We start from the raw sequence: 13,111 nt of genomic DNA on the forward strand, positions 1-13,111 counted from the left end.
GCACAAGGACCGTAGTTTATATCGAGACTTCAATTAATGAGAAAGGAACAAACTCGTTGGAAAATGGGTACTCCGATCTTTTATTTTCGTCCAATTAGAGGAAAGTTGTCATTTCAGACCTCGAGGATCTCCCAAATAAACTAGAGATAAAACTTTTTTGATCGATTTATACTGTCTAGATAAAACTCCCTCTTGTCTTACTTTTGAAATTGGTTTTTTAAAGTTTTTTTTTGCAAAAATGAAGAGCGGAAAAATGTGGCTGAAAGGCATAATTGTGACCAACACAACAAGAAACAAAATTGAGGCGAAACTATTAGTTTTGATTTTTGTTTCAGGCAGGGATTTTGCGCTTTGTTCCGATTAGTTTCCTTTAATCTTGAGTTTTACAGACGGCTTTCAAATTCCTTTCGAATTCGAAATGCATGAATGAGTGAATTTTGCTGTCTTGGAGTTTTATTTAAATACTTTCATTGCTGGTTAAACTTAAATTTCAAAAGTTTTAAATACTGTTTTATTTCTCCCAAAAAAACTTGTTCCATTTCTGTTAAAATTTATCAGTTATTTTTGAGAAGAGTTCTAACTGTTATACTTTGAAAAATAAATTTTGGCAATAAAAAACAAGTTGTATTTTGGCGACAAAACCAATACATACAAATATCTGGCCGAGATTTTTCATCATATACCTTCAATTTTCCCAATCAATTTTTAAAAACATGAGAACTTGTCATTTTAAGAATACGAATTATGATTTCTTTTTCTACAAGAATTTCTAAAAAAAACTTCGGCAGTTGACGTTAGGACTAATGTCACCTTTTCAAAATCAATACCTCAAAAACTCTCAGATTCTTCTACTCTTGCTTTACAGATGCGGGAGATTGATCTATTGGCAAATTATTTGTTACACAATTTAATGACAGTTTCACGAGATCAAAATTTGCCTGGAAGTATTTTTCAGGCGTCATAAAAAGCAAACAACTTTCTTTGGCTCATTATTATTTTAAGCTTGTTTTCCTCTTTTAGCTTGACATTTACAAGATGATGCGAAATAATTGTGAACACTAAAATACCATTGGTCGAAAAATGTGGAATTTTTTGTATCTAAAAATATCATTGACGCGGGCTAGTGTGTAAGTGCACCCCTTTTTAACGCCATTTGACATTTACAAATAAGAAATATATACTCTATTTTCTATTTACATTTCCTATCTCGTTTTGTTGAGCTTAATTTGAATAGAACCTTCCGAAAATGTAAAGTTTTAATTGTAACACAAACTGATTATCTGCATGTAATACGGTGACATTTAAAAATTTTACTAGTTGGTTTTAATTAGCTAAAAGCTTGTCAAAATGGATTTAATTGAGATAATAAATTTTCAGTCTATTTTACCCAACTAAGTTCGGTTTAACTGATGCGTTTATATCGTCTCATTCAGTTGTCTATCTAATCGAATTCGCTCTCGTCTTAATTTTTTTTCATATTTGTTATTTAAAATGATTGCAAACAAGACCTTTGAAAATTCTGTAAACTTTCTGGATAATAAAATTGTATGTGATAACCTTTCAAATATTCTCTCCCAGAGTTCACAATCTGATAGAATGATATTTACCGATCATTCTCGTAAGAACTTTGATTCAAATTTAGTATCACTTAATTGTTCTTTAGCAACTTACAGCAATTTGTTAAATTCTGAGAATTTCACAACCGGAGAGAAACACCTGGCTTATTCTTTAACAGCGCCCTTTTACCTTCTTCTGGCAATTTTGGGAGTATCGGGTAACCTATCGAAACGAAACTTGAGACATTTTTTGTTTGAAATAGCCTATGAGGAAAGTGTCACCGCACTATCTTGATTTTCTCAAAAAAATGATGGTACCTTAGTAAGACCTTATTATGATAAACTAAGATTTCATGTTAAATTTTGACATGTCCTCCAAGACTGCTGAAAAATGAAATGTAAATGTAAATCTATCTATCTAGTTAAATTAAATCATATTGTATTATTCAATTTTAGTGAACTCACATTCCGCTGTCCATTTTCACACGCAGCAGCTTTTTTTACCGAGAATCGTATGAAAATCGTCTCAATATATTTCAAGTTTCTTTTCACAGGGAATGGACTAGTTTTGTATTATTTCATATTTCCATCAAATGTCAGATCATCAATTGTTTCTACGGAGCGTTGTGGTGCTATTAACATCTGCATGTTAGCTTTAGCAGACCTTCTGTTTTCTTTGCTCGCGGGTTATTATTCTGCCGGACAGTTCAAAGGTGACCCGGATTTTCTTGGACCCATATCGTGCAAGTAAGTAGTCTCTATCATGCAAGAATCTTGCGAGCAGATTGCAAGTAGTATGTATTCCCTTCTAAGATTGCCTGCAAGATTCCTGCAAGACTGCCCATACCGAACCTCCGGAGTAGAAAACAGAGTAGGCCTATTCTGGAATTTGCCTTGACAGAGTAGAACCCAGAGTAGGTCTACTCTGGGTCTGTCTTGACAGAGTTGGTCACAGAATGCAACTAAATATATTGCTCTAATATAGTCATTTCATAAAAAATGTTGTTTGAAGTATTAAATTTATCTAAGGAAAATACCATTCTAAAAGTATTGCGAATGAGAAAAACCCAACCGCTGCGAAAAAAGTATTTAGTATACCGTTAGTGTATGTTTCTGATTCAATGGATGAACTTAGACAGCTTTCCATAATAATCGTCATGTTAATCAAATTTTTCTCTTCAGTGGACCGCCATTTTCTTTCAGCTGGAACCTTTTGGTTCTGATCAAATCCATCAGACTCTAGATGTGCCTTTGATTAGGATATCGCTTTTTTGTTGGCTCTTAGCAGAGCCAACATCTCTGAGCTAGCTCTGTCAAGAGTTGTCCCAGGGTAGGCATGCTCTGAGCCAGCTCTGTCAAGAGTTAACCAGAGTAGGCCTGCTCTGTCAAGAGTTGTCCCAGAGTAGACATGCTCTGGGCTCAGATCTGTCAAGAATAGCCCAGAATAGGGCTACTATGGGAGCTCTTTTGTCAAGGGTAACCACACACTTCTACTCTGAGCTAATCTGTCAAGCGTAAAAAGTGACCTGATCAGACTCTGATCCAGCTCTGAGAGTTTCCCTGATTTTACTCTGTTCTAGTTCTGATCTACTCTGGAGGTAAGGTACGGGTGTCAATTCTTCGATCACTAGGGTAGGTTAGTAATTGTTTCTTGTGACTATTGTAGGTTATGATCGAGATCAATACTGAAATCATAGAAATTTTGGCAATTATATTTGAGAAAAATTGTGCAAGTAATTTTACCTGCACACCACCTCACCTGCACAATGAGCAGGAAAAATTTACACTTTACAGACTGTATAAAAATTCCCAATGTGCAAATTAACCCAATGCAATAGTATCCAATAGAGTGGAAACATGTACCGTCTGACTTTTACTCTAAGTAGTCCAATTAAAAATTGACTATGGTCAATGCAAGCAAGTTTTTTTAAATAATAGTCGACTACCCCCTCCCCCAAAAAGAGCAAGTAATAGTGGGATGGTAATTGGGCTACAATGGGTCGCCAAGGAGGGTAAAATGACGAGCGAAGGGGTCCGAATGAAGAAGCATCAAAATTTTAAGCACCCGTTACAGCCCCTCTCTTACAAAATTTCACTCTCTTGTCAGCCCCACTGTTGCGCCTTCCGCTCTCCCATATTCGAAAACGCGAGTCTTAAACCCACAATCGCTGCAGAAATCTGCACTGACTCTAGCCCTAAGATACTTAAGCAAAATACGTCAATCACTAAAACGAATCGTTAATCATCCCATGGCAGCCCATTTGAACTCATTGCAGTCTCTTTGTTGAATCACTTTATCACCTATGAAAAAACCACCTCAAAGCCACTGTTGCATTAGAGCTAAAGAAATTCAAGGGCAACCTTCAACCCGGGTACATACATAATGCTCTTAAAGAACAGTTGTAACTGCTACTTCGTCGCGACAATCTCAATCGACAAGCAGGGTACAAATTGATGCAGCAGATGAACGAAAATTTTGCCTCAACAACGATAACTACTGAAAAATGGGGATCAAATTTGTTCCTCTTGAAATAGAAGTCCATGGTGTAACATTGATAACTTTTCTGAAAACAGCACTCCAGCGGTTGGCCGTATTAATTGACAATTACTCTTTTCAGTCGCAAGGGTTGTCTGTTGCGTTCAGAGCAATCCATCCAAGAACTCAAACAATCCTTATCAATTACCTCTCTTTATTCGGGAATCGGCAACCATACTATTTGCAAGAGGCGTCTAGTTTACTGTTTTATAATACTTAGTCGCACAACTAAAGGGAAGATTGCTTGAAATATTGTCACCTGATTACTGTAGATATTGATAACTTTCACATAAACTTTTTTCACCCAATGAGTAAGGAGTAAAAAAAACTGAAAACTGAAGTACAATACAGACGAAAATTGGAAACAGAAGGTAGATAACAATCCTCTGTTAACTAATTTTTTGGAGAGAAATCAATTGTATGTAAGGTCAATATAGAACATACATAGCCGGTCTCAAACCTAATAAAACTCTATGAAGAATCTAAGTGCCCCATGGCGAATTAATTGTGATTCTTTTTCATTTGAACAACCAAAGTTTTGATAAGCATGTTGATTTATATTGAATTATAGGTGAAATAATTATCTATCAAACAAAATATAGTTTTAACAGAGCTAAAAATAATAATAATAACTAATAATACTAAAAGCGTTTACAAAGTCATTGTCAAGAAGTCTAAGAGAGAGAGAGAGAGAGAGAGAGAGAGAGAGAAAGAGAAAGAGAGAGAGAGAGAGAGAGAGAGAGAGAGAGAAAGCAAGAGAGAGAGAGAGAGAGAAAAGAGAGAGAGAGAGAGAGAGAGAGAGAAAGAGAGAGAGAGAGAGAGAGAGAGAGAGAGAGAGAGAGAGAGCTTACAAAGTACTATCTAAAACATTGTGAATGTTGATTTTTCTGAAGGTTTTCTAATGATTTAATTTCAAAAACTGAGGAACATGGTACCAATGATGGAAGGAATTTTAAGAGTAGATTAAGATGCTCCTTTTTTGGAATGTGTTTCTTAGAGTTTTGGCCATCAAATATTAAATTTTGATTTGTTAATAATCAGACGCATTCTTGGTAATGACCAAAGGTTACCTTGTTGGGGTTGGGAGAATATGTAGCCTTAGAATGTTGAGCTATTCTTTGTAACCAAGAATGAACTTTTCACCTGTGTCTTCTAATATTTTTTGACGATTAGTGCAGACCTTGACTTTTGTATTTCATTGTACGCGCCGTTATTGTTTACTGAGAAACAGTATTTAGTGGTTTAATGATTTCTTCAATTCAATTCTTTTGCAGAGATAATTACAACAACCGGACCAAATACGCAATTATATGTATGTTGTGATCATCGGAAAATTATAATGGCGCAGGGTTGAAAAACTTAGTTTTGAATAAAAAGAATATCCCACAAGTCTAAAGCTCATAAATTGTCTTCAATATTGCTTTATCTTTAACAAAGTAACGTTTGGTCATTAACGAGATTGCTTCTCTTTATTAACGAGTCAAAAATTTATAATTAAGGTAGAAAAATCAGACAATAACAGTTAAAAATGAGTAGTTTAATCTACAGTTGAAATTTCACACAAAAAAAATTAAGGTAAATTTACCTGAAAAAAATACCTGAAACTAACTTGAAACGTTGATGTAAATTTGCCTTACCTTAACTTACCTGAAATTTACCTTAAAAGCTAAGTTAACATTAACTGTTAAAGTAAAAATTACCTTAAATTACCTTAACTTTTTATACGTTCTGCATTATATAATTCCACATTTTTTTAACCAAAAAATGTCGAGGCTTATTATTTTAATTATTAATTTAGTGCAGACCATCCGAGGTTTGGGCGTCTAACCATAAAAAGACTTAAGCTGGACTTTTATTAGGGTGCTCAACCTTGTAGTTATAGTTAATATTGACCTCCCTCCCCGCTTCCCCCACCCAGTAGACTTTCAAGGTCTTTTCATAAGTCTAAGCCTAAACCTGGGTCGTCCGTTTTATGGTAACTTAACTTGATGCTAGACCTTGTAGTTATATTTAACATTGACTCACCGCTTCCCCCATCCAGTAGATTTTCAAAGTCTTTGTATAAGTCTTCATAAGTGGAGGCCTAAACCTGTATAGTCCGTTTCGTTGTAACTAAATTTGATCACCCCTGGGTAAATGATGTGTTTTAGGCTGATTGGGATAGATATTTGGCTGATGCACGTGAACATTTGGGGTTCCTTCATGATCGCATATCAACGCATGTATGCAGTGTGTCAACCCATTCTCTTCAGAACCAAGTTCACACCCAGATATGCAATCAACCTGGTGAGAGACGGAGAGAAGAAACCAAACTAAGAGTTTCACATAAGCTTAAATTTGATGCGATAGAAATCCCTCCTCCAAAAAAAAAATCCAGTAAAATGTCCGAAGCTGGGCGATTTTCTAAAATTTAAGTCCCCTTTTGGGGAGACGTATCTTAGTAACCATAAATTGATGTCAGATTTGGGCCAAAATCTAACGGGATAGAAAGCTGTTACTGTTTGTAGCGAATTGCCCCCCAGTTACACTGCTTCGGTTTTGTTTCAGCAACTTGTGATCTGGACGAGTGGCTTCAGCTGGGCTTTCTTCGTTGGCTTCATGTTCCAATTGCATGACGGAAAATGCATGTTCCAATCGTAAGATCATTCAATATATTAAAAAAAAACGTGCAAGTTTTTGCTCGTTAAATACAGCTATTGCAGTCTTGCTGTGTTTTCATTGATGGCCTAAAATTGGAATGTCAAAACCATTAGAACGCATTTATAGGATTATCTCATATTGCTGAACGTTTCTTATTTCTATGAAGCAAAAAATGGCCTGCAAGGAATTAGGGTGAAATCTAAGGAAGGAAGTGAAGATGATCTAAAAAATTGAATTTTTCAATACGGTTGTTATCACTAATGATGATTCGGTGTTAACTACTTATAAAGGATATTAACTTAAAAGTGTAATTGTTACATAATTTCTAATTGTTACATGTGGCTATTTTTTATGACTAGCATTTAGTTGATTTAGCTCATTTCTGAATTTCTATTTTTTATAGTTCCTTCTTTCTTTTCTAATTACTTTCGGCGCCGGAGAAATTATAATAACGTTTATAATTTAATTATTTTTATAATTAAAATTTCGAATTACTTTTCTTTTATCCCCACACGTCGAATTGCACCCCCACTTATACATGTAATAGCATATTGTTTGGATCTCATACACTCCCGGATCGAGATATCAGCGCCGTTTCAGCGGATTAAGATTTTTGTAAGAAATGGGCTGAATGCGTTAAAATACGCTGAATCGAGCTGAAACGCGCTGATTTTTCAAATTTTACATAAGATTACAGCGCAAAAATCTTACATAATGCACTAACGCTGAAATGCGCTTAAATTTTGTAAGAAAGGTGACCGAATTTCAGCGCATTTTTAAGGTTTATTTAGTCGATTTGAACGCTTTTCGGCACCGATTCCTGAATTTCCGACCATTTAAACTGCTCTTATATTAACGATTATTTTTTTCTAAAAAAGCGCTGAAAAACGCCGAAATGCGATAAAAATATGTGAGAAATGCGCTGGATTTTCGGCGCATTTCTTTCTGAATTTTGGCGCATTCCTCAATGAATTGGTTCGAGTCTCTGTTAGCACTAATTTTTGAAAACTCAGGTGTTTTCAAAGCGTTTCTTGCAGGGTTTCAGCTCATTTCAGCACATTTCAACGCATTTTTTAAAGATTTTTGCCCTGAAATTTTTTAAAAATTAGCGCATTTTAGCGCATTTCTTACATAATTTTTAAAAAATTTCTCAACCCGAGCTCGAATATACAATTCAACAGAAACGACATTTACGATAAAATGACGCGGCAAGCTTTTGAAAGTAAGTCGTATGTAACAAAATACGATTTGCATATAATGTAAGCAGCAGTTGAATAATGCGTGTTTTTTTTATCAATTCGTTGTTTATTTTGTCCAAGAAAGGTTTTATCAAACTATTTTTTAAGTAATTAAGAAAAAAATCCCATCAATATACTTCCAATTTCGACATATTACCGTTATCAAAACAAGTATCGATAAGTTGAAAAAGTTGAATGCTGGGGGGTGCAAGCAGGTTGTCTATATGAGGCTGAGGAGAGAATGAAAAAAAAGCCCCCGAAAGAATGTTTTTCAAATAAGAGTTTATAGAAAGTTTTGCAAATTCTTTTCTTTTTTCAAGAAATGACGATATTTCGTACAAATTATTATACGCGGTTTCTTTGAACTCCAAGGACAAAATTAGCAGAGATAGGCGCAAATTTTTGACAAAAATTTTTTTCATACTAATATTGAAGTTGTTTATCAGTGACAACTCAAATGATGTCCCGCTTTATTCTGATTGTTCGTATTTGTTTCACAATTGATAGACTGTTACCGAATTGACATGATTTGGTATTTTTTCCGTTATTGCCCCCAGGAATTTTTGTACCCACCCGTTTTTTAAATGTTACAGTACATGAATGGGTTGCAATAGTATTTAAAAATACATATACGAACACTAAGCATTTACAAATAGATAACATCGGGATTTTGTAACTAATAGATGTACGAGAACACCAGCTTGATTACAATGTAAGCATTAACCCAAACCACCAAAATTTGCCGATTTTCATGTTCCGTGACAATTTATACTGTTCAATTTCAATAAAATTTTTCAGGACACTGTGTCAAAAAATCTCACTTTGATGAAGTAAACCAATGTTTACCAGCCACAAAACAAAGATATTAGAAAGAAAAAATTTAGCGTGTTGGGGGTGCAAACTGACTCATACACGGAGCGGGTGTAATAACGGAAAAGATGCAATGATTGGAATATATTGAAATTTTTGTTTTTTTTTCTGTTATTTTTTTAACATTTCAGGTCACTAACCTAACATGTCACTAAATTTGAAAGATTTTTCCACTGTAGTTGAGACTTGAAATTTTTGTTGAATCTTTGGCTCAAAATTTTTAGGAATTTCCATTGATATCTACTTAGAGATACTTGATATCTACTTAGGTATATCTACTTAGAGAGGCCGACTTACTAAAGACCGTTGTTGAACAATATTGGGTGTGAAAGAACTGTGATTAACGGATAGAGGGTATGAAAAGGCCGCGATGGACCGATATTGTTTATGAAAAGACTATGGATCCACGTTAATATCAAGCTCGAACATGTTATTAAGGTAGGGAAATTACCCCGACCTCGACTTTATGCGTCTTTTCATGTGGTCTACCTCTCATCTTGGCAAATATAGTAGATATCTACAATCGATTAGCTATTTTCTGTTCTTAAATTAAGTTCATACCTCTGTTACTTATGCAGAATGTTGATTTGTATAAATATCTTTTGTAAAATCGTTTTTTATTTTCCATGTGAAAAGAAAAATTGTATTATTCCTTATTTTGCTTCGGGCATTATGTTTAAATTAGTTCAGGCATATGCTGTTCTCTCGTTACTAACTGAGCATCAATTCTTTGATCACACCATTTTCGGCTTTTGTAGGTTTCAATATTTCTCGTCATTTGCTTAGTAGTATCTAATTCAAGGGGTACAATTTCCGCAGGCAAAAATATTACAAAAAACTTATTCAAACCAAAAATAACGTCTTTTTTATGCTGCTAAAATGACTTAAAATTTTATTTGATTGAGAATTTGTCCATGTTTTGCAGCTGATTTGATATTTTAATTATATCCTGAGTTTGTGCCACTATGTCTGTGAATTGACATTTTTGCCACATTTCAGCCATAAAAACTTTATGCTACGGTAGCCGTTTCCCACTTCAGCAACGCTGGCCGAGTTTTTAAAACTAATGTTTTTGTTGCTAGAATGTTTAAATATATATGTGCCCAAAGCATACGTGTTCGTAATAGTAAGTAAAACTTGCGATGTAAGTTTTTTAACTCTCCAACATTAATTTAAAAATTGTAACTATTTCGTTAATTTTTGAGATACAAAGCTACTGGACATGCTATTTGCATTTAAATTGAGTCAAAAAGCTGCACATTTAAATTATAGTACGACATTGCCGTGCGTAAGTTGATTTCTAGAGGTTATATTCCCGGTTGGGTCAAAAAGTTTTCTTTGTTGTGATATCTAACTATGAAATCATCTTAGAAAATTAGGACGATCTGTTTGCTGAACTCATAGAAGTTATCTAAGAAGTCAGACCAAATGTATGACAGGATTACGGAACCTCAGGGAAGCAGAGTTGGTGGCAAGTAATTGCTATAGTAATTTTTTAAGATTTAAAAATACCGTCAGGAAAATTGTGATGAAAAGCTCAGTAATTTACAGTATATATACGCAACTCTGTTTAATTTAAGTGGCGTATAATAAACTCAATATTTGTTAACCGTATAATAGTTTAAACATCACAACTCAATTTTGTTTAATATATTTAGTTTTCCATTTGAATTCAAATTGTTTAGAACTGGCATTTCCTTTAGTAAAAGGTTGATTGACATATTGAAAAGTCGACATATAGTAATGTGCTTACATTATGTGAGTTCTTCAGATTGATTTATGAACAGGTTTTTACGATTTTCAATATAATGTCGAATATGTCGCTCTATCTTTTTATCTAATGATCCAATGGACATTGTTGTAAATGATTCTGAAAGCTAACAAAAATATCGGAATTGGTTTTGAGAAAATAACTAATTTCCATTTCAATCACGAGATTTTCGGGATTAGGTTCCAATATCTTGGCTCCTCACTGTGCCCTGGGGAAACCAGAGACGAATTAAGATTTGTCGTCTGAAACTCAGAGCCAACAATTTTGCAGTTTTCAACCTCAGAAAAAGTTGAGCTATTGTTGAGCAATTTTAAAGATATATCTGAATTGAAACTAAAAACATTTACCGTTTCTTTTCAACGTTCATTGTTTTCTCTCATTTTTCTACAAATAGAGAGACTGTTTTTTGTTTATGATTTTGTGGATCTGCTAAGGCAGACCCGAAGTGGGCTCCTTTTACAGCCTTAAGGTATGAAGAGTTAGAGCTACTTATTTCTACGACCAAATGGTGTTACATATAGCTCTCAGACTAACCAACTCGGTAAAACACTGAAGGTATGTTTCAATTATAACGGTGACTATAAGGAGTAACACTGGAGTCAGAGATACGCACATCGTGCAACTACTTTAGTAGACTGACTATAGTTAGTGAACTTCTCTCAATATAAAAGAGAATAGTGTCTTTTCAGTCTCTGATTGGATGGACGTATACATCCAGTATTTCTACTGCTACACTACTCTGTTTTAGGATCTATTCCCAGGGTTTTTTTGACCCCCTACCGCAATTACAATTTGTGTGATGTTTTATAGCAGGTTACAATGAGCAAACGAGCACGTGCTCATTGTAGTCCCGAAACAGAATAGATCCAATTACTGTTGTCAAAACCAAGCTTTTTTGTAACTTAATTGTTTAGTTTGATTGCCATACCCCATTAGAGTCAATAAGTTTGCAAAGCAGTTAATACTGAAATGCGGGTGACAATTTATTAATACAGTTGTCGGTCCTTTTCTGTGAACAAATTTAACCTTAACCTTATACCAGAAGCAGTTCTCTGCTTTAGTGACATAAGAGTGTGGTCGGTGTTCGTGATAGTGAATTACGTCATCAATTATGTCATTCCCATTGGCTCCGCTGTTTGCTGCTACTACAAATTTGTCAACTTCATTGCCAACAAGAAAAAATCCGCAAAGCAAACCAGGTAACATTTAAATAATTAATCTCTTCATTTTTATTTGATATTTTTATGATAGACACCTCCGTGCACCCTCCCGTTTTTATAAAAAAGGCTGTTTTGTTTTGATTACTTTTTAAAAATACAAAAAATAAAAAATAGTTGTATCGAAACTTTAGTCCCCTCCCCGAAATTATAGCCCCACATTATGGCATATTTACGGTAATATGAGGGAGGAGGGGGAAGAGTGGGGGATGGGTATTTATGTGAATTAAATATGACCAAGAATGAGGGTGGATGGTGGGGGGTGGGGGTATATAACGGTGGAGACCTAAAGAAATACAACTGTTCAGGTGGTATTTTACAAGCTTCAATCATCATAGTCATCATTTTCTTTTCTAGTTCCACTCCACCATCTATTAGGCTGACCAAAATCAATGCAAAACACGCACAAGGTCGTATCACGGAAGAATTAGTAGAATTAATAGGGGGATGCACTTGTAAAACAAAATTGAACTCGGTTAGTGTGAACATATTGCGTCACTGTTGAAAATGAGTTTTTGTCCTTTAGTCAAAGATGAGGATGGAAAATTTTTCGATCGTAACTAGAAAGGAATTTAGTTCATTTTTAGCAACCAATTCCTGAACTGAAAACTCCATTTATTTGACAGGCTTACTGACTAACTTTAAAACAAACTGCCTGGCTTTCATGTACCAATAATTTCTGGGCTAATCGTCTGTAGCACTTATAGATAAAAATTGTCTCATTAAGAAAAGTTTCTAGGAACAATTTAGTTATTTTGAATGATAGCCTCAATCGCAGGTCTAAAATATTAAATTTGTAAGCCACTCTTTTGATGGAACTATCTGACACACAAAAAGTAACTAAGTCGTATAATTCGAGCTTCATATGTTATGACATTCATTTAAAAAAACGGATTTTTCCGTTTGTTTTTTGCCCCCCCCCCCCCGAACGTTATGCTCCCCCACTTGCAGAGCACGTGCCACTATGCAGTAAATCATTATGCAAAAAATGGTACGTCCGTCTGGGGGTTCAAATAGTATGTGAACACCCACTAAGCCGGTGGGGGGGGGGGGGGGGGGGGAGGTAGAAAAAAACGGTTCTTTTCCGTTTGTAACCCCCGCTTAGTGGGTGCATATTATTTTCAACTCACAAACGCACGTGCCAAATTTTAAACAATGATTTACTATATGACACGTGCTCTATAACTGGGGGGGTACAAACGGATAGGATCCAAATCAATGGTGTGATGGTTAAGTTCGGCGTACTCTTGATGTAGCAAAACTTTGAAAGCAACGATCTATTG

The 13,111-nt window shown here is 34.9% G+C and overlaps 1 protein-coding gene across 1 annotated transcript; it reads left to right on the forward strand.

Annotated features, from left to right (window-relative positions):
- Nucleotides 1-1,196: 1,196 nt before the first annotated feature.
- On the forward strand, nt 1,197-11,814 carry LOC142352873 (uncharacterized). Its single transcript, XM_075405028.1, has 5 exons — nt 1,197-1,774; nt 2,111-2,303; nt 6,243-6,378; nt 6,640-6,728; nt 11,673-11,814. The coding sequence occupies exons 1-5, from the start codon at nt 1,492-1,494 to the stop codon at nt 11,812-11,814; spliced, it is 843 nt and encodes a 280-aa protein (XP_075261143.1). The 5' UTR covers nt 1,197-1,491.
- Nucleotides 11,815-13,111: the final 1,297 nt, after the last annotated feature.

The sequence above is a fragment of the Convolutriloba macropyga genome, chromosome 14, assembly GCF_964194025.1.
Source record: "Convolutriloba macropyga chromosome 14, txConMacr16.3, whole genome shotgun sequence".
Classification (NCBI taxonomy): Eukaryota; Metazoa; Xenacoelomorpha; order Acoela; family Convolutidae; genus Convolutriloba; species Convolutriloba macropyga.